Source organism: Pyxicephalus adspersus, chromosome 8 (assembly GCF_032062135.1).
Source record: "Pyxicephalus adspersus chromosome 8, UCB_Pads_2.0, whole genome shotgun sequence".
In the NCBI taxonomy this organism is placed as follows: Eukaryota; Metazoa; Chordata; class Amphibia; order Anura; family Pyxicephalidae; genus Pyxicephalus; species Pyxicephalus adspersus.
In genome coordinates, this window is record NC_092865.1 from 18421654 (window position 1) to 18440751 (window position 19098).

The following is a 19098-nucleotide window of genomic DNA, read 5'->3' on the forward strand; positions in this document are numbered from 1 at the left end:
CCACATTCCAAAAACATGCAGTTAAGGTAATTGACACTGAACTGTATTAATGACATATGACTGGTAGGGACATTAGATTGTGGGCCTCTTTGAGGGACAGCTAGTGACATGACATGGACTTTGTAAAACGCTGCAAAATATGTCGGCATTATATAAATACTGGATAATAATAATAATTACCTTATTAGTAAATTAAAGTGGAACTAAAGTCACACTTTGAAAATTTGCGATTCAGGCAGGTGGTTATTGCAGAAAGGTACAGGCTATGCGATCTTGCCCGATTGCCACCCTGGCTGTCAAATTTCACTGAGCTGCGCATGTCAGGTCAGTCCCAGCTTCCCTAGCATATGCCAAGACTCAATGAATTACTGCATGCCTGTGCAGCAGTTACTTCAACCCGGTCCAGTCAATAAAGATGACCAAAGATTGGGTTACAGAAGGAAAGGAGAGAAGATGGCTGCGCCCATGACAGAGAAGGGTCAGGGAAGTATTGATGGGTTTGGTTTTGCTATTGTTAACTGATATATTAAATGATGTCAAGAAAACAAGATTGGTCACCGGTTGGTTTGATTTAATTCAATCAATCACTGCTAAACGTTAATGTAAAACATGAAATCTGTAAAGAAACACGCAATACTCACTATGTTCCAAGAAGTGCGCTAATCCTGGAAGGTCCTCTGGATCACTGAAACTTCCTACTCCAATGCAAAGTGCAGCTGCAGACTAAAATGAAAGGAAGAATAAAGCAAGAGGTTTCACCAATGCTTATAAGATGTGTCCCTACCAAAATCTGAATCCAAGAGCCCAGCAATACCATTTCAAAGCCTATCTTTCTTTTCTTTTTTTTACTTTGTTTAAAATAGCAATTGATTGAAACTCTAAGTATTTTTGCACCTTTGAAACTCTAAGTAATTTTGCAGTCTGGGAAAAAATGTAGATTTGGTAGGGAAGGTAGTTTTTCTCTGAAGGACTTAGGGCAGACATATAAAACTGAATGCTTTGCGACTTATTATTTCTGGTCCTCAACTATCCAACCCTCTGTTCATCTAGGAGTCAAAGCCTGTGTAAGCCTTTAAGATGTGTTGGAGTTTTACCATGGTTTATGTCCTGAAGGGGCAAAGTGATTCTTTAGTGGGAATGTAAAGCCAAAACGTACAACCAATGTCATATTTTCATTGCAGTCTGGATTACCAGTGAGCGGAGACTGATCAGCGAGGGGAAAACCAGCATGTTTTTTTTATTTCTTCTCAGTCCTCAAAGATTCCCCTCACTCCTTGTCTCGGCAACCACACAAGAAATCTACCCAATGAAGACAAAGACAACAAAAACCTTAAAATTTTTTAAGTACAATTAAACCCTCAACAGAACTTTTAACCTAAATGCCTAAGTAATTCCTGAATAAAGCGGTAGCATTGTCATCCCTGTATATGTGTTCCTGCACAGAGAGAATATGGACAGAATCAGCTCAGCATTCTTTGCGCTGCCCATCATGTCACTCAGACCTCGGCTGGCAGCGGACGTTTTGGGACTATTATGTGGTATGGCGCTGAAAATTTAAATAGGATGGTTTAATTTACGCGAGTGTGTAATAAAAAATTAGTAGGTTTGAATGCTGGGCGTTTTGTAATGCTTTATCAAACGCATATTCAAGACATTTACAGATATAAACACATTTAAAATTATTTAATTGATATACACATTTTAATCACTTGTATGTTATCACGCTATAGAACTTTTTTTTCAGCTAATCAATTAGGCACCTAATGCCACCACTTACCATTCAAGTGTGAAACTCTGGAACCTAGATAGGGTAGAGGATTATCACTACGGAAGTTTAGTGCCAACTTGTACAAAGGTAAAGTCATAATACACAGGCTGGTCTTTCATTCAATGGACTCCATATATTTTACTTCCTCCAGGATCAGTTTAAGTGACACCAATCATCTTTTTGGCTATCTGTAGGTGTAGAGTCTTTCCCCTGGTCAGCAATGCGAAATGCATTCTTCCCACTGACCACCACACTAAGATACTATGAGTTGTGGACATAGTAATTATAGCAATGGTTTCCACAAGAACTGAAAAAGTTATTTCAAGGGGTTCCCCCCATGTTAAAAACGTAGAGAAAGGCTAGCTTAGCCAGGTATGTCAGCCAATTGGAGGACAACTGCAGAATATCATACAGATGGACACACTATCAGTTCAATATCCCATAGTGCTTTGTAAGAATAGTATAATCACATACAACTAGTGATAGCTAGTAACATTCAGCTGGAAACTAGTAACTACAGGTTTTTGAAAGTCCACATTTGTTTCAACACTTTCCATGTTGACTTGATTTAAGTATATCTAAACCTGAAAATGTAATATATTGCCGATAACTTGTCTTTCAATGGAGCCCCCGATTTCCTCTCAGACCTTTCCATATATAAACAAATCACCACAGTGTTCTTCCCAGCCCCTTTTAGCTGGGCGCACCACCCGGCACTTCTCAGTAACCACCCGGCTGTTTTTATGTGGCTACTGAAGAGTTGGGTCACAATAAAGGGGATGCCACCCACCTACAATTTCTTCCCACCCGGCTTAAAAAAATTCCTGGGTTGAGCACTGCACCAGTGACATATAAAAGAACCTTACCAGCTTTTCTGTACAGCCTTTCTTTTCTCTCGAATGCATGCTGTCTGATTCTTCATGTTCATCCTCTTCTTCTTCCTCCTCTTCATCAGATTCTTCTTCTTCCTCACTGTCTTCCTCAGAGTCATCTTCTTCGTCATCTTCATCGTCATCATCATCATCATCTTCTTCTTCTTCTTCATCATCAGAAGAATCGGAACCAGTTTGACCGGCGGCTGCCATATCAGAGATTAGCAGAACCCTAAGGCCACTCTCGAGCTGTATAAACCTGGAAGAGATCACAATCGGGTCAGTTTATGTACACAATGCTGTTGGTTGTCATTGTTGAGTAGTTCCCGGGAGATACTGCATTCTGCTTATATTAATAAATGATTTTTAAGGGGGAGACATAAAAGCAAAGATCTACCTATTCCACCCATATCTTTGAGCACTGGGGAGTCAATTCATTGAAGACCTCCACAAAGTGGGTGCTCAAATAAAGGTAGTATTCCTTTGAATGATGCTTTCACTGCCCAGGAAAGCCCTGCTGAAATAGGCTTTTTAGGTTTCTTACCATATTAGGGGCGGGTATGAATGGCATATCCGAAGAGGCCAGATATGAACGTATTGCGTCTACATGGGGACGGTCTACAGGTGACTCAGTCTGTGGTTTCAAATTGTAAGGGCGGTCATAGAATTCCCCAAAAACATTAGATATTTTCTTGGGGTATGATGTATACCTCCCGTAATATAATGTTATTTGGGGCATACATTCTGGCCCTTTGAGTGTGGAGAGCATTGGCTAGACTTCTGCTACATTTATTGCCGAATTAAAAAGAGTAGCGGTATTTATTTAGTTTAGCTTTGGCATTGGCGTAGCATAGGGTTTTAAGCTGTTCCCTAGTTTGTTGCAGTTCTAGCTCGAGTTCTCTGGGTGTAGTCCGCTTAGGAGTCTATTCTAGTTTGTGTATTTCCTGCAATAATTTTTTTTGGGCTTTTTTCTAATGTTTAATGTGAGCTCCATGTTAAATTAGAGTACTGCAGATAAACGGCTTCTACGCTGCCCATATCGTCACTGGGCGAGATTCTAGGGCTCTACTGATATTGAAATACAGTGATAGTTGTGAGGTTAGGTCAGCGATAACCACCGGGTCCAACAATAGACATCAAAATTTGTCTCCACTTGGCGTACTCGAGTAAGTGAATAGGGGCATGTTCCGCGAATGTACTGTTGTTTATACCAGAATCCTCACATAGAGGTGGATCAGCATGGCGGATTAAGAGCATATGTATTCATGAGTACACCTGATGTACTGCAGAATAATAAGTAAAATCTTGGGTAGACGGGTGATGAATATGCCAGATATTGCATAGCTGGTATTCATGGAGTAGTCTACAGAATCAGATCACCTGCAGAAAACTCTGACAACTTAAGGAGCGAGGTCTGCAAAAATTTAAATTTATTAATGTTTGGTGTGTATATGGCTGCTGGAGTCACAAGTTTAGTATCAAGATGACCCTTAATAAATAAAAGCCTGCCCTCCACGTCACACCAACTCTCTTTGAATTGCCAGATAGCCCTCTTAGAAATTAGGATGCTCGCTCCCCTAGCTTTGGTATCTGTGGCAGTACTATGATATACCCATTGGTAATTGTGGTCTTTTAGCACAGCGATTCTGTCACATCGGAAGTGGGTCTCTTGCCGAAACGCCACTTGTGCTTTCTACCTGTGTAAATCCCGCAATATGGCTGTTCTCTTCTCTGGGATATTCAGCTCTTTGATCCTGATCCTCAGGTGATGGGAGAACCCACTGAGAGTAATCTCCTCAAAACATGTTAACTTCACCTGAGATCTAATATTCTCTAGCACCAAAATCAGTTGATATATCAACAGGTAAACTAAGTATGCGACATGGATCCCCTGCTACGCCGGATAATCTAGAATATTCTCATAAGTAATTTTAAGAATAAGATAAATACTAGCATAGAACAATTAATGTCAGGGGTAATACCCAGCCCTTTTGCTGATGGTGAGTGCATAGGTGCACTCCACAGGAGTAAGGGAATATAAAACATTTCTGTGGGGATAACCATAATGAAGGTCCTGAGTCGTATAAGACAAAGCATTCGGATCAGTCCTCATCCTTTCCTGCTGGGTGACTTGGCTGGTACCTGGTTTGAGAGGGTGATTGCTGCCATCGTCTTCTTACACGCTGGGGGAGTGGTCTGGAGTTTACCAGTCTGTGTGGAAGCTCCAGCCAGTCGGGGTCTTCATTTGGTGTCACGTTCAGGAAGCGGAAAAGTTCAGGTAGTTGGTCATGAGTGCGTAGCGTGAAAATCGCTCCACCTTTGCGTATCAGCAAATGAAAGGGGTGACGCTATTTGTAGGTTGCGTTGCTCTGTCTGATCTGATCAAGAAGAGGACGTAGGAGCCTTCTCTTTTGTAGAGTGGAGCTGCATAGGTCAGGCAGAACAGTTATCTGTGCACCATCAAAATCTAAAGTCCCCTGAGACCAGGCTCGATTGAGCACTTCTTCCTTTACCACATAAAAGTGGATCCTACAGATGACATCGCGCGGCATTTCTGGTTCAGGCCTTCTCGGACGTAGGTCTCTGTGCACTTTGTCAATTTCAATTTGTGCCGTGGGCGGTTTCCCTAGAAGCATTTTGAGTATAGCTGTTACTGTAGCTTTAAGATCTGGCCCACTGGTTGCTTCTGGCAGGCCTTTAATTCACACGTTATTGCGGCGGTTTTGGTTTTCTTGGTCCTCAACCTGCACCTTTAGGGAAGGCACTGAGCTTTGTAATTCCTTTTGGGAGTTTTCAATAGATTGTATGCGTGCCGCCGGTGTAGTGGAAGTAGTCTCCATAGACGTGACTCTGGTAACAAAGGCAGTAATATGTTGGCGTATCTTTTCAAATTCCCTATGTATAGTCTGTTTCAAACTGGCTGCGAAGTTCCCAAGATCAGCCTTTGTGCATAATGTAGACAATATAGCATTGAGATCTGTGGATGGAGTCTGAGGTAAAGCAACTGTATGAGAAACTGGTTCGATCTGTGATCCTTGTAATGTTGGTGTAGTGGCTGCTGTATCTTTAAGAGCTACTGGAGCTATGCAGGAAGGAGGAGGAGAGCTGTGCAGGGGAGAGAGCTGCATCTCTGGGCCCGATGTTGCAGTGCAGCCCCTGCTTTCCTGATTTAGCTGGCTGCTAACAAAAGGTGACCACGGGGAGGTAGTCGGCTCTATTGAGTTCTGGGAGTCAGAGCCATTTTGGGAGGCACAGAGGGGCTTTGGGAGGGGGGAGGTAGAGATTCTCCCTGTCTGCCTCCTCTCACCTTGCTCCTTATGGTTGTGGAAGGATGTTTCCTGTGCGCTCCCGGACGCCGTTTGAGTCGGCGACATCTTAGATGTACTGGGTGTCTCAGGACGGGTCTGTAGGCTGAAAAATCAAGCAGAAGCCCAGATGGCATCTTCCTCTTTCCTGGCATCTGTCCAGACAAGATTGCAGTGTATTCTATCATGCCTGGTCTGCTGAAGAAGTGGGCTGGAGACAGAGCTCCTGTAACACGTGTCCTCACAGTGCCATGGCATAGGCACACCGCCCGCAATGTGTGGGTTTACATCTGTGCACTGTGCATAGCAGCTGCAGCTTTATTACCTAAAAGGTAACAAATGAAATCCTATTCAGTGTTGTCCCCAGAATGCTTTTTCAGTTAGGTGTAAAAAAGCTGCAGGCATATAGTCCAAAACACCCGGCTGGGTGGTGCGCCTGGCAAAAAGAAGCTCAGGAGAACACTGCTATTTGATCTAGCCCTGAAAGGTAAAGAAATATACAGGTAGTCCCCGAGTTAGGGACATCCGACATACAGACTACTCCATACAGACGAGGGGGTGGTTTGCATGACTTGCAGAAGAAAGCTTTTGCTAAACACATCTGAGACTGAGCTCTTCTGCAAGCTCCTGTAACTCCTTAATGACCAAGACAAACTCTGCAGTTGTTTATTTTTACGTATCAAAACACAGCTTGCTCCAGAAGTTAATGAATATCTAGGCTCCATTTTTTCTTGCTTTGTTTGTGATTAGCTCACAGTGAGCATTTTATACAGTATCTGACACCACGCTGCCTAATATTATGTTGAGACAAACATCTGTCCTAATTGCATTTATTCAAATAATGTACCTGTTCCGACTTACATACAAATTCAATCTCTATCTCGTATGTAACCCTGGGATTACCTGTAAACAAGTGCAACAAAGAACTGTAATATCTGTTTTGGTAAGGAACATAGGGATACATGAGCCAGGTACAGGAGAGCGGAGTAACCTCTGAGGAAGAACTAAGGGTGACTTCAGGACAGAAAGAAGATGACAAGGGTTGGTAAAATGATGCAGCATTGAGCAGCACAATATATATATATATATATAATATATGGACAGCAAAATATATATATAAAGTCCTGGCAGCCAAGGAGAATAAACTTCCACTAAACTAACAGGTTCTAATTGTCAGGCACCGGCTGTAATGGTTTTAAATGAATTTACTACCAGGATCCTACTTCGTTCGTCGGTGTCATTGGTCACCTTTTTTGTGAACGATTTTCGGCCGATCGGTCGTTCGTTTCCAATGATAATTATTGAAAGTGTGTATGCAGCTTAAGAGAAGGGGGGGGGAATAAGCAGGGGGAGGAGAAATTGGAGAGAATGAGAAAGACTGGGTGAAGTGGGGATGAGGGATAAGACAGGAGGTGGAGATAGGGGACAGGGGGAGAAGTAGAAGGGTGGTCACAGCGAGAGGGAAAAAAGTAAGCAGAATACCAACAGATGACATCAAATCTATTGTGGAAAGCCGGGACAACACAAACATAAGGAATGTGCGGGAATGTAGGGTGCTGACATCATAACACAGTCAGATGGCATCATAACACGATCTGATGACATCACACACCATGGGTATCATCAGGCAGACATGGGATGGGAACCTTTAGTGACTGGACACAGATGTGATACTTCCTACAGATTTCCGGCTGTTAGGACGATCCATAGAAGTTGAAGCTTTCTGATGCTGAGCCCTAGATGTGGCCCCGCACAGCTCTCCCAATATTAGGGCCCGATCACTCTATTTACATTGCTGAAACCAACGCCGCCGCTATATGGCTTCTGATTGGACGCTTGCATTGCAGCACATCCAGAACTCATTGTAATTCATGTTGGCACCACACTTGTTATGTGAGTCCCGGGTATTGTTAGGAGGAGGTCAGCCCTGGTATTTCCCTCACTACAGGGCACACAGGGTCAGGGTTTGGGGTGATGCGAGAGCAGAGGAAGGAGTGTGGCAGCGGAATGCAGACACTATGATATCAGGAGCATGCTTATAGTGTCCCAGAGAAATATAGCAATGGCTGAGACTGCTGAATACAAACTTTGACGTCAGCAAGAACAGGAATGACGTCAGAGAGAGTAAGCCCAGCTCACGCAGTCATGTGAGGTAACATGAACCAAGCAGTGATGTCACAGGGAACACAAATAGGAGACAATCAGTGCAGACATAAGTCAATGATGTCAGACAGTGACAGGAATAGATTAGTGACGTCATGAGAGGCCATTAACGAGTGACGTCATAGAAAATGGCCGGAACAGTGACGTGAGACACTAACCTGTATTTCTTAGGGTCGCTGGGAGATTTAATGATATCCAGGTCCTCTGCATTCTCTTCTGTCTCTAGGTCCATTCGGCCCCCGGTGTTATCGCCGTGGGTGGCAGGGCACGGACAGGCGGCTTTGTGAGGGTTTCTGGCTGGCATGTCTCTGTGTCGTTGACTCGGTGACCACACTTCTCCGCCAACCGGTGTCCCAGGCCTCACAGTACCGGGGAGTGAAAGTCTCGGCCAATGAGAGACTAAAGGAAAAGCCCACGTGATTCGATCAGCCTCTGCCAACAGCGAACGAGGGCGGGGTTCAGTGTGTGATCACGTGACGTGAATGCGGAAGTAGCGTGCACGTGGTTCTGTAGGACTGCAATGTGTATGGAGCCCTGGCTGCGTTCATTGTGGATCTGATGGGTCTGGCCCGAATGGCTCCTCTGACAGCGGGAAAATGAAGCTTGTAGGGGCTGCACAGAAAGTGCACAGCTCCCCTCTACTTTATTCTATTATAGATACCGCCTAACATAATGATTTGCAGAGGGTTTTATTAAATATATCAGTGTACTAGCTGATTACCCGGAGTTTCCTGGGTATTTTTTCTTTGCAGTCCTATAATATAGTCCAAAAAAAGAATGCAAAAATATAAGCAAAAGGCACACTGTTCTGAGCAATACATACATACATACATACATAGATGCAAATATACCTCTGACATATACCACAGCACTGACCAATGACCAAAGATCAGCAGTGCACTCACATGAGTCTCAGTCATATGTATGGCAAGTTTGCTTGATGTCTCCATGCGTTTCCTAGTGATGGTGGAACATACATACATACAATTAGATATAATATAAATATTGTATTTGGGTTTATCGGATCATTTCTCAGATTGTATTGATAATTGCCAGTTTTAGGACATTTCTAAGCATTTGCATAAGGAAACAGATGCACCATTATTTTTTTTTTAATGCTTAAAGTGGAAGTAAACCCAAAACAATAAAGTCACACTTACCTTCAATCCTACAGATCAGTCTGTCCAGGGGTTTCTTCCATCGGGTCCCGCGTCCTCCTGGTATCAGTTCTGAGCCCGTCGTCTTCTCCTCTCTTCTTCCGTGTTCTTTATCCTACGTCACCTGAACTCACACTGTGCAGGCACGAGATTGGGTGACGTAGATTAGGAATAAACTTTTTTCCGCTATTGATGAAAGGGCTCCATCTGCACATGCCTGAGATGCTTGGACATGCGCAGAAAGAGCGGCCAAAAGCCTTCTGGGATGCGTGACGTAGGTATCCCAGGAGCCTCTGAGCTCCCATTCATTTTTGATTGACTAGGTGATCAAGAATTTAGGGGGCCTGGCTGAACCTTTTTTTTAAAAAGGGTGTTGCACTTAAAAACAAAAGGACTTTTTACTTTTAAGGGTTGTCTACCTTTTTATGTAAAGTGAAAATTCTGAGTTAGGTACACTTTAACACATGAGGGTCTATTTATAAAACAAGCAATCTGACATCCCCTGAAACATTCCCTCATGGGAATCTTCCATGTCCATTTGTTTCAATTCTACTAAGGAATGTAATCCAGATAAAGAGGATCTTAAGGTGAACTTTAGCCGGTACATTTTATTCCTCAAATCTGCCGATCATCCAATGTAATGCCCCATTGTACTTTTTTATTTCATTACCTTGACCTTGTACCGTGTTAATTTGTCATCTTAGCCCTTAAAATTTCATTACAGGAGCTGCAAAAGGTCTATGACCAGTTGTTCAAACTCTCTGCCAGTCTCTGACCAATGGAAGGTGAGGTGATGTCAGTGCCAGTATTAGAGAAAGCTTTTCTCAACCTTTCAAAATGGGGCAACCCCTTGAAATAACTTCCAAGTCTTTGAGAAACCCCTGCTACAATTATTATCTCCACAGCTTACAGTACATTAGTGTGCTGCTCAGTGGGAAGAATGCCTCTTACCTTGCTGGCCAGTAGGAAGAATGTCAGCATTACAGATTGCAAACAAGATCTTTGGTTTAATTTAAACTGACCTGAGAGGCACAAATTTCCCAAGGAACCCCCAGCAACCTCTGGAAGAATCCTGATTGAGAAATACTGCAATAGAGGACTGGATTTCTCTACTGCCCTTCCAGCTTAGTCTCCTACATATGTCAGCATCCCCTGAGTATCTTTAGTTCAATACTTGATTCTCATACTCTGCAAGCATGCTGTGCATTATAGTGTACAAGTAACACTTTATTTCGTATGTTTTCTGAAATCAATACAACTCTCGCTTATGTTATTGCTGAACTCCAGGCAAACCCCTGGGCTGATACCGCTCTCTGTTCCCAAACAATTTTGCACCAACCTTCCTTATCGGTTCTCCTCCGTCAACAGCACAATAATTCACAAACCACAACTTTTTTATATTTTGGTTATGAGGTACACCCCTGTAGTACCATAACACACGGATCTGTTTTGTGACTGCATTGAGTATAAGTTTAGCAGAAGTCTCTGTGAAGTATACACCATGTCGGTATAATAGTAAACGGTATTTCTCTGCTCTCAGCACTGCCTTTCTCACACTGTATCAGCACATATGCCAAATGATAAAATGACAGAAAAGAAATAGCTGGAGGAGAGGGCAAAGATAAAACAGATGAGGAGTGGTGGGCTGGATGATCCTTGTAGTCCATCAGAAGAAAATAAGTTGAGCTCCAGGGACCTACCGCAGCTTCTAATTCTTGTTGTGTGGAAGTCACAGTGTGTAGGGAAATTAGATTAATCACTTTCAGGACAGGAAAGGATTATTTACACGTGACAGAACCCATCATCTTTCCCAGTTCAAATCTCCACGACATATTTCTGATTATAACACTGTTATTTAACTCTCCTCTCAGGCACATTGTCTTGCCTTCACCTTCGATTCTGCCCTCTCATTTACCCCCATATTCAGAACATTTCCAGGTCCTGTCACTTTCACCTATGCAACATCTCCAAAATCCACCCCTGCCTGTCCCCAGAGACCACCAAACTCCTTGTACACGCTCTTATCATCTCTCGTCTGGACTACTGTACCCTCCTCTTCTCTGGTATTCCACTAACCCGACTCTCTCCTCTACAATCTATTATGAATGCTGCAGCCAGACTCATCCATCCTTCCCACCGCTCCTCTTCTGCTGCATCTCGTTGCAGTTCTCTTCATTGGCTTCCATTTCACCTTAGAATCAAATCCTTTGCCTTCAAATCCCTCCACAGTTCTTGTCCCACTTACATTTCTGACCTGATAAAAAAATACTCCCCAAGCTCTCTCCGCTCCTCCAATGACCTACTAATGACTTCCTCACTCATAACCTCATCACACAATCGGATACAAGACTTTTCTAGAGCTGCCCCAACTCTCTGGAATGGTCTTCCTCGTCCTATTCGGCTTGCTTCTACTTTCTGCTCATTTTAAAGGACTCAAAACCCCTTTTCAAACTTGTCTATCCAACTTCTTCTATCTTTGAAAACACTCACTACTTCCCACCACTCCATATCTCCCCTCCTATTGTGTGTTACTTCCTCCACCTCCTAGATTGTAAGCTCTTCGGGGCAGGATCCTCTCCCCCTCTTTTGTCACTGTCTGTACTTGTCTCTCATTTGCAACCCCTATTTAATATACAGCACTGGGTAAGATGTTGGTGCTTTATAAATACTGTTTAATAATTGTTTAAAAAAGAGGGACTATAGCAAAGGACCTATAGAATGCTACCCCAAATGTTAAGGTGTTTTAAAAACCCCAAATCTTAACAGCTCATCAAATTAGAGCCAGGAATAAACAATTTACCCTGAATTCCTCCAGTTATGCCATGTGATGGAATACTTTGTATATGTTGTGCAGTCCTCTGGACATAAAACCCTGCAATATTGTCATGCAACAAAAATAAGTACTAGACTTTGTGCAGCATTCTATTTTGTAGTAGTACTCTTCTATCCCTGGCCAGCATACTTGGTCCAGCATTTTTGACTTTCTGTTTAAAGTACTTGATGTACAGTCCAAATTTGTCCTAGGTGAGTGTATGTAAATACGGTTGGGGTCCTTTAAAGACCTGGTAAACGTTATTGTTGCTGTACAAATCACATTTAAAAATATCCCATGGTTGTCTTTATTATTCTTGGTATTTATGTTCTAAATATCTAGGACATAAACTGGCCTTGTCACAGGACAAAGATTTCCAGGGAAATGAAAGATTTGTCCTTGGATCAGTTGGTCGTATTCTTAATATGTGTTTATGTTTTCAGTTTGCTTCAGAATTTTATCTAACTACCATAATTTAATAAGGAAAGATGTGGCACATGTCCAAAAAATATTAATTCAAGAAGAACTCTATAAAGTATGGTATTGCAAACCGTAGATGACATAACCATAACAATTTTTGGGGAACCAATTAAGTCTTGCATTGCCACGCTTACCAAAAGCACTGGCAGGTGTAAGGTATTCAAACAAAGTGGTAGTCAGGAGCCATTTCATTGCCCTGTATGCTGCATTCCATCATTTTCCCTCATCTCAGATTGTGATCCATTGTAGGGTCAATCATGTGTGACAATGTGATACCCAAAAGGAGAAGAATCTTAGATTACAGTTTTCAGCATCCCCAATATAACAGTGCAAGCCATGTGTCTATATGATGAAGCGGTACTTAATAATGGGACTGATTTACATGAATTTCCTGTGGAGCAATTGTCAGGACCACAATTCGTTAACAAAAAAATAAAAAGATGTCAGACAGCTGAACAGCTACAGAATAGGCAAAATTCTGTTCCAAACGTAATACTTTTAATTTACACTAATCATCATGATTGCTTTGGGATTTTGTCTTGTTCAGTTTTAGATGTTTCAATTCAGTCTTGGCAGAAACATTTTATCTAATCTGTATACTGCTAAATGTCCAAGATTGATTTCCCAGTAACAATTTTTAAGTGAATCTAAAGAAATATACAAAACTAGATCTTTTATTTCTCAAGTGCTTCTGGTCCTGACTTTACTACACAGAGGTCACCGACTGATCTTGCAGAAAGTAGAGATGCCAGGACCAGAATGACCAACTGCACTGTGCAAACAACAAAGGCTTCCCCCATATTTGTACTTTAAGGTTCTGTATCACAAGTGGATGGCAGAGCATGCTGGAAATTGTAGTTCCCCTGTAGATGCCATGTTTTATGAGAAATGTGATCACACAGATAACCGTAGAACAGATTAGCTGTTCTGTGGGGATAAGGAAGGGATTACTTTAATCAGATGAGATTAAGCTGAACTCAAGAGACAGTAACACAGCAGGAAGTAACAAATTGCTGATTCTAGGTTAATAGATCTGTAGAAGACATATGCCCAATAAAGATGTATTTCAGCTGATCAAGTCCCCCGGATCACAGTGGCCCAGTGGTTAGCACTCTGGCCTTTGCAGCGCTAGGTCCCAGGTTTAAATATCGGCCAGGGCACTATCTGCATGGAGTTTGCAGATTCTCCTCGTGTCCGCGTGGGTTTCCTCCCACATTCCAAAAACATGCAGTTAGGCAATTGGCTTCGCCCAACATTGGCCTTAGATTGTGTTGATGACATATGACTATGGTAAGGACATTAGATTGTGAGCCCCTTTGAGAGACAGCTAGTGACATGACATGGACAGCGCTGCGTAATATGTTGGCGGTATATAGATACTGTGTAATATTAATAATGTATATTATCTTGTCCCATTTGTTTCTTTTATAGTACAATGTGTAATTTCCACCTGCAAATATTTTAGCAGAAGAGAAGGGTAAAATCTTCTGATAATGTTTTTATTGCTGTTTGAACTTCCTTCTACGTGAACATTATCAGCGCGTGACCCATGTATTCTATATGCACAACAAACTAACAACTTATGAGCTTGCTCCCTTGTCTCTAAAATGCAGGTCAAACTGCAGAAATACCAAGTAATTTAATCATGAACCAAACCTTTTAAGTAAAAAAAAAAATGTGACCACACATGTCCTTACTGAAATTTACCTGCCTGATTTTTTCAATTACATTCACCTGTCCTCACTCCATTGTGGGCACCATCATCTTTACCTAGTCTTCTTCTAGGTGTCTTCTGCCATTTAACTGGCCAGGCCAGAATGATGAAACTTCTGTGCATACATGTGAGAGTTTATTCATCCCAGCAACCTACACTGAGCTGTGCATGTGCAGCCCAGGGGATCAAACACTCAGGAAAGACTGGGTGAAGATGGAGGTGCCTTCATCGGAGTGAAAAAATTGCAACCAAGCACTTTAAGAAAAAGATTGTGAACGGGTATATATATATATATATATATATATAGGTTTTATAAAGAAGTGACAGTCTGTCCCTTCTGGGATAAAAAAGAAACTGCTTGCAATTTTAAGTGTTTGCTTGCATTGTTTTACTTTAAAATTATTTTTTTTACCTTGCAATGTGCCTTGACTTCTCCAAGACAGGCCAGTTCCCTAACATAGCTCTTTCCTTCATTGCATGTCATGACTACCCACTTTTCTAGGAAGTGTATAATTGAAGTATGTGTTGGTCTAGCTCCTCCACCCCTCCCCTAATTTGTCTACACAATACAGACAGCTGGTTGTTTAGGAGAGGGTGCATTCCCACTAGTACAGGGGTCTGCAACCTGCGGCTCCGGAGCCGCATGCGGCTCTTCAGCCTCCTTGTTGTGGCTCCCTTCGGCTGCCGCGGGGAGATCTCTGATGGGGGATCCCCTTCCTCCCAAGACACTGCGGAGGAGGGGGGATTCCCTATCCGGTGTTCTAATGAAAAAAATCTACCAGTGAAATAAATCTACCACGGGGCGTGTACAAATGGGTGTGTACAATGACATCCCCCTCCTTTGAACCCCAATTCCTCTGGAATGGGGAGATGTACAAAACCAAAAATGTAGGTGCAAGTGGGGGACACCTGTGACTAACACCCCCTAAAATTTAATTGTTAGGCTATCATCAGAACATAAAGAACTCTGCCCATCAAAAAAATCTATGGTTACACATTGCTGGAGGCACCTGAACCCCAATTTCTCTGGAACAGGAAGGGGGTACAGGTGAACAAAATTAGAGGTGCAAGTGGGGGACACCTGTGGCTAACACCTCCTAAAAACTCCACCCATCAAAAAAAACCCTACCCTGTTACACATTGTTGGAGGCTTCTAGCACCTAAACCCCAATTTATCTGGAAACGGGGGTACAGGTGAAAAAAATTTGAGGTGCAAGTACGGGATACCTGTGGCTAACACCTCCTAAAAATTCATAAAAACTCTGCCTATCAAAAAAATTTACCCTGTTACACATTGCTGGAAGCATCTAGCATCTGAACCCCAATTTCTCTGGAACGGGGGGGAGGCGGTACAGGTGACCAAAATAGAGGTGCAAGTGGGGGACACTTATGGCTAACACCACCTACAATTGAATCGCTAAGGCATCGTCAGAAAATAAAGAACTCTGCCCATCAAAATATTCTACCCTGTTACACATTGCTGGAGGCTTTTAGCACCTGAACCCCAATTACTCAAGATTGGGGAGTACAGGTGAACAAAATTAAAGCTGCAAATGAGGGCTACCTGTGGCTAACACCACCTACAATTGAATCGCTAAGGCATCGTCAGAACATAAAGAACTCTGCCCATCAAAAAAATCTACCCTGTTACGTTAGAAGCCTCCAGCTTCTAATGTAACAGGATGATAGGTTAGAAGCTGGAGGCTTCTAGGGGCATAGTTCAGTGTTTAATTTATTTCAAAGTAGGCCTACACATGCACACTTGTTGTAACAGGTAAAATTAAAAAAATATTAAAACTTTTAAAAAGTTTATAAACTGTGTTATGTTTTGCGGCTCCAGACTATTTTTCTTTAGTGGAAGAGGAGGCTCTTTTGAGAGTAAAGGTTGCTGACCCCTGCACTAGTACATCGCATCAATACATACGTTTTTAGGACCTCACTTGGGTTGCTATTTATTCCTAATAGCACACCAAACATGTCTTACCAGCAACATGCACTTAATTTCTGAGACTTTTGGTGTATTGTGCTGCCTTATGCAATTCCTGTGCATTTTGGATAATGCAGTGCACAACTGTAGTGGGATTGGTCTCCGGCATACATTTTTTCCTGCAATGATTTACACAGATTTTTTTTTTTGTATTTTTGAGCTGGTTACTTTAAACATATGTTGCAATGGCATTCAGAAATTAAAAAATACAAACTGAAATTCATTCCTAACAAAGAATGACTTTAATGGCCATATCTGTAGAATTAACATCAAAATATTATTTATATATGTACATTTCTAGAACATTAAAAAATACCTGCAAACACATTTGAAGACACAAAGATTTAAACAACAGTAATAAAAATGCAAGTTTAAGAACAAAGACTATCACAATTCACACACAGGTAAGACTTTTGTCACTGTAAATGGGTAAGGGCATGTTGCTACCTTCAAGATTCAGCATGTACAGCTGGCTGATAGATCACCGACAGATGAACAGCTGATGCATACTTCTTGGGGAATAAATTGGATGCATTAAACCACCGAAAGTTATACCCCAGATATGTGGAGGGACCATGCCCACCTTTGGTAAACCATCATGTATTGGGATCGATGGGATGTATATTTCAGGTTGCCCTTGCTTATTTTAATCCAAAAAAATTGACCTATTGGGATTATCTTTGTCCTGCACACATGGGTCTGTAACTAATTTCTATGGATTGATATTCTGCTGCGGCTTTAGAATCAGATCCCAGCCCTTGTATCTGGGGATACTTCTCTAAGTATTGGTGTGGTAGATCACTGTGCCACATATTACCAGGAATTGTTAACATGGATTGGGGTTTAGGGGTTTTGGTTGGTCCAAGACGTGGTTGAAATTCAATTAACACGAACACTTCTGCTGTATAGGAGGTGTGGAGTCAGTAAAACGCATGTTTTTGCCTCCGCTGGCTGCCGAATGCTCATTGTCCAGACTCTCGGACATCTTGTCGCAGATGATATCGACGAGTCGTTCAAAAACCTGTTTCACTTGAATGTTCTCCTTGGCACTGGCTTCAAAGAATTCAAAACCTGCGTGCATAAAAGTGTACAATTAAAGAGTAATAATATTACAGGATAATTTTAATTTGTGTGTGTGTGATTGCTTACAGTGGCCAAGTGTTATGCAACTCGTTAAAAATTTTTTTAAGTTGCTATTACTTTTAAAAAAATTTAAAAGTTGCTATAACTTCTGGTTTTGGACTTTATCTTTCAGTAGCTATTTACACCACTGAGCTGTGTCAGTTATACATTAGTACACTGCACTTATAAATGGCACCTAAATGACTTTTCATATTTCATGGCATAGTAAGGCACCACACTAGTAGACACATAACAGGTCAGATTTACTATCCATGTGATGAATTTAAATATTGAGCTACCTTAACACAATATATCACAATGAACCTGACTGGTGTAAATGGACCCTAAAACTGTATGTTCACTACATTTTCACTCTATTACTGGAAGTGAAACTCCCTCCCACCACATAGGTAAAGTTGGGGTTTATTTATAAACATTTTCATCCAAGATCCACATTTTTTTAAATTGCATCCAATTAGAAAATGTGTGACTCTTGGGTCAAACCTAATATAAATAAATCCTTTCAAGTCAAACAGTCTGCATAGGGCTCTTTTTATACACCAGGGAATCAAACTTGCCCTCAAACATCCCCTTATGGGAATGTTCCATGTGTTTCAATGGCAGTAATTAATTTTTACGAGGGAATGTCCGATTCCCTGTTTTATAAATAGAACCCATAGCGTTGTATATACTTTTAAAGCTTGTGTGGGTTATCCCCAAGCTTGGATAGTTCCACCCACAAACCAACAACTTACTGATATATTACCTGCCTTCCATTAATGTAATAGTGACATCAGAGTGTAAGCTCCTTTGGTGCACACAGTTATGTAAATGGTTCCAAGTGCCATGTAACACACTATGCAATATGTTGGTGCTGTACAAGCACAAAAGAAAAATTACTAATCTATTAATAAATATTCTAATATAAGCATTCAATTTTAACAAGAATAAATAATCAGATTAAAAAAAAAGCCCAATTATGACAGATTCTTCTTAAGTAAACGGCAAAGATGTTATCTGCATGTTTGACTGTAAATGGAATTCTTAAATGTGACATGCTGATTAAAAAATAAAAATCTTATTAAAATCATTTTGGCTGCACCATGTAAAGTTCGAGCAGGGATGGATGGAGGGTAGTTATGTTCCCCTATCCAGTCTGGTTCAGAAGCTGGGATGGCTCTGCTTGCTATACAGTAGGTGTACAATGTAGACTGATGACTAGGGATGTTCTATAGAGCAACACTACAATGCACACAATCAGCTGGAAGTATAACAAAGAGAAGCTTGAATTTCAGCTGATGCTGTACTTGTAACTTCTTTACAAATCCATTTAGCTACCATTGTCCTCTAGTGCTGATCGGAGCCGCAGGGTGATAGTAAAAAACGGGGACATGTGTAGGGCATACAAGAATGATAAATCACAGCAGGGCATGTATAGCCACCATGTGAGCTGGTCTAGCCCATCCCTGCAGTATGCAGGCTTGCACCTTTTGGTTTAAAATTGACCAGATAACAGAACGGACAATTCTTCCATTAGGAAGAAGATTGCTTTGTAAGCATAATGCATATTCATTGTGCAATGCATATCGGGCAAATGTCCTATTTAGTATCTAAGTTGGATCTAAACATGTTTTTTTTAATAATCAAAAAATAGGGACTTTGAGGCTAAAAAACAATTTCCCCATGGAGTAAAACATTTATTGATCAACATAACACAT

General features: G+C 41.6%; 2 protein-coding genes across 3 annotated transcripts in view; both read right to left on the bottom strand.

Moving 5' to 3' along the window:
• NRDC (nardilysin convertase) overlaps positions 1-8527 on the bottom strand; it is a 29290-nt gene extending 20763 nt beyond the window's left edge. The window contains exons 1-3 of one of the 2 annotated variants that reach the window (XM_072419629.1): positions 8267-8527; positions 2635-2899; positions 642-723 (exon numbers count right to left, since the gene is read on the bottom strand). In XM_072419629.1, coding sequence (XP_072275730.1) covers positions 642-723; positions 2635-2899; positions 8267-8412 — 493 coding nt within the window. In that variant the 5' untranslated portion in view covers positions 8413-8527. Of the gene's footprint in view, positions 1-641; positions 724-2634; positions 2900-4782; positions 5931-8266 lie in introns of those variants that run through there. The other variant, XM_072419630.1, reaches the window with a different exon arrangement.
• Positions 8528-16481: 7954 nt separating this feature from the next.
• Positions 16482-19098, bottom strand: part of RAB3B (RAB3B, member RAS oncogene family) — a gene marked incomplete in the record, with an annotated part of 52394 nt that continues 49777 nt past the window's right edge. Inside the window, 1 exon segment of the mRNA XM_072419640.1 lies at positions 16482-17329. Within this exon segment, the coding sequence (XP_072275741.1) occupies positions 17142-17329 (188 nt within the window).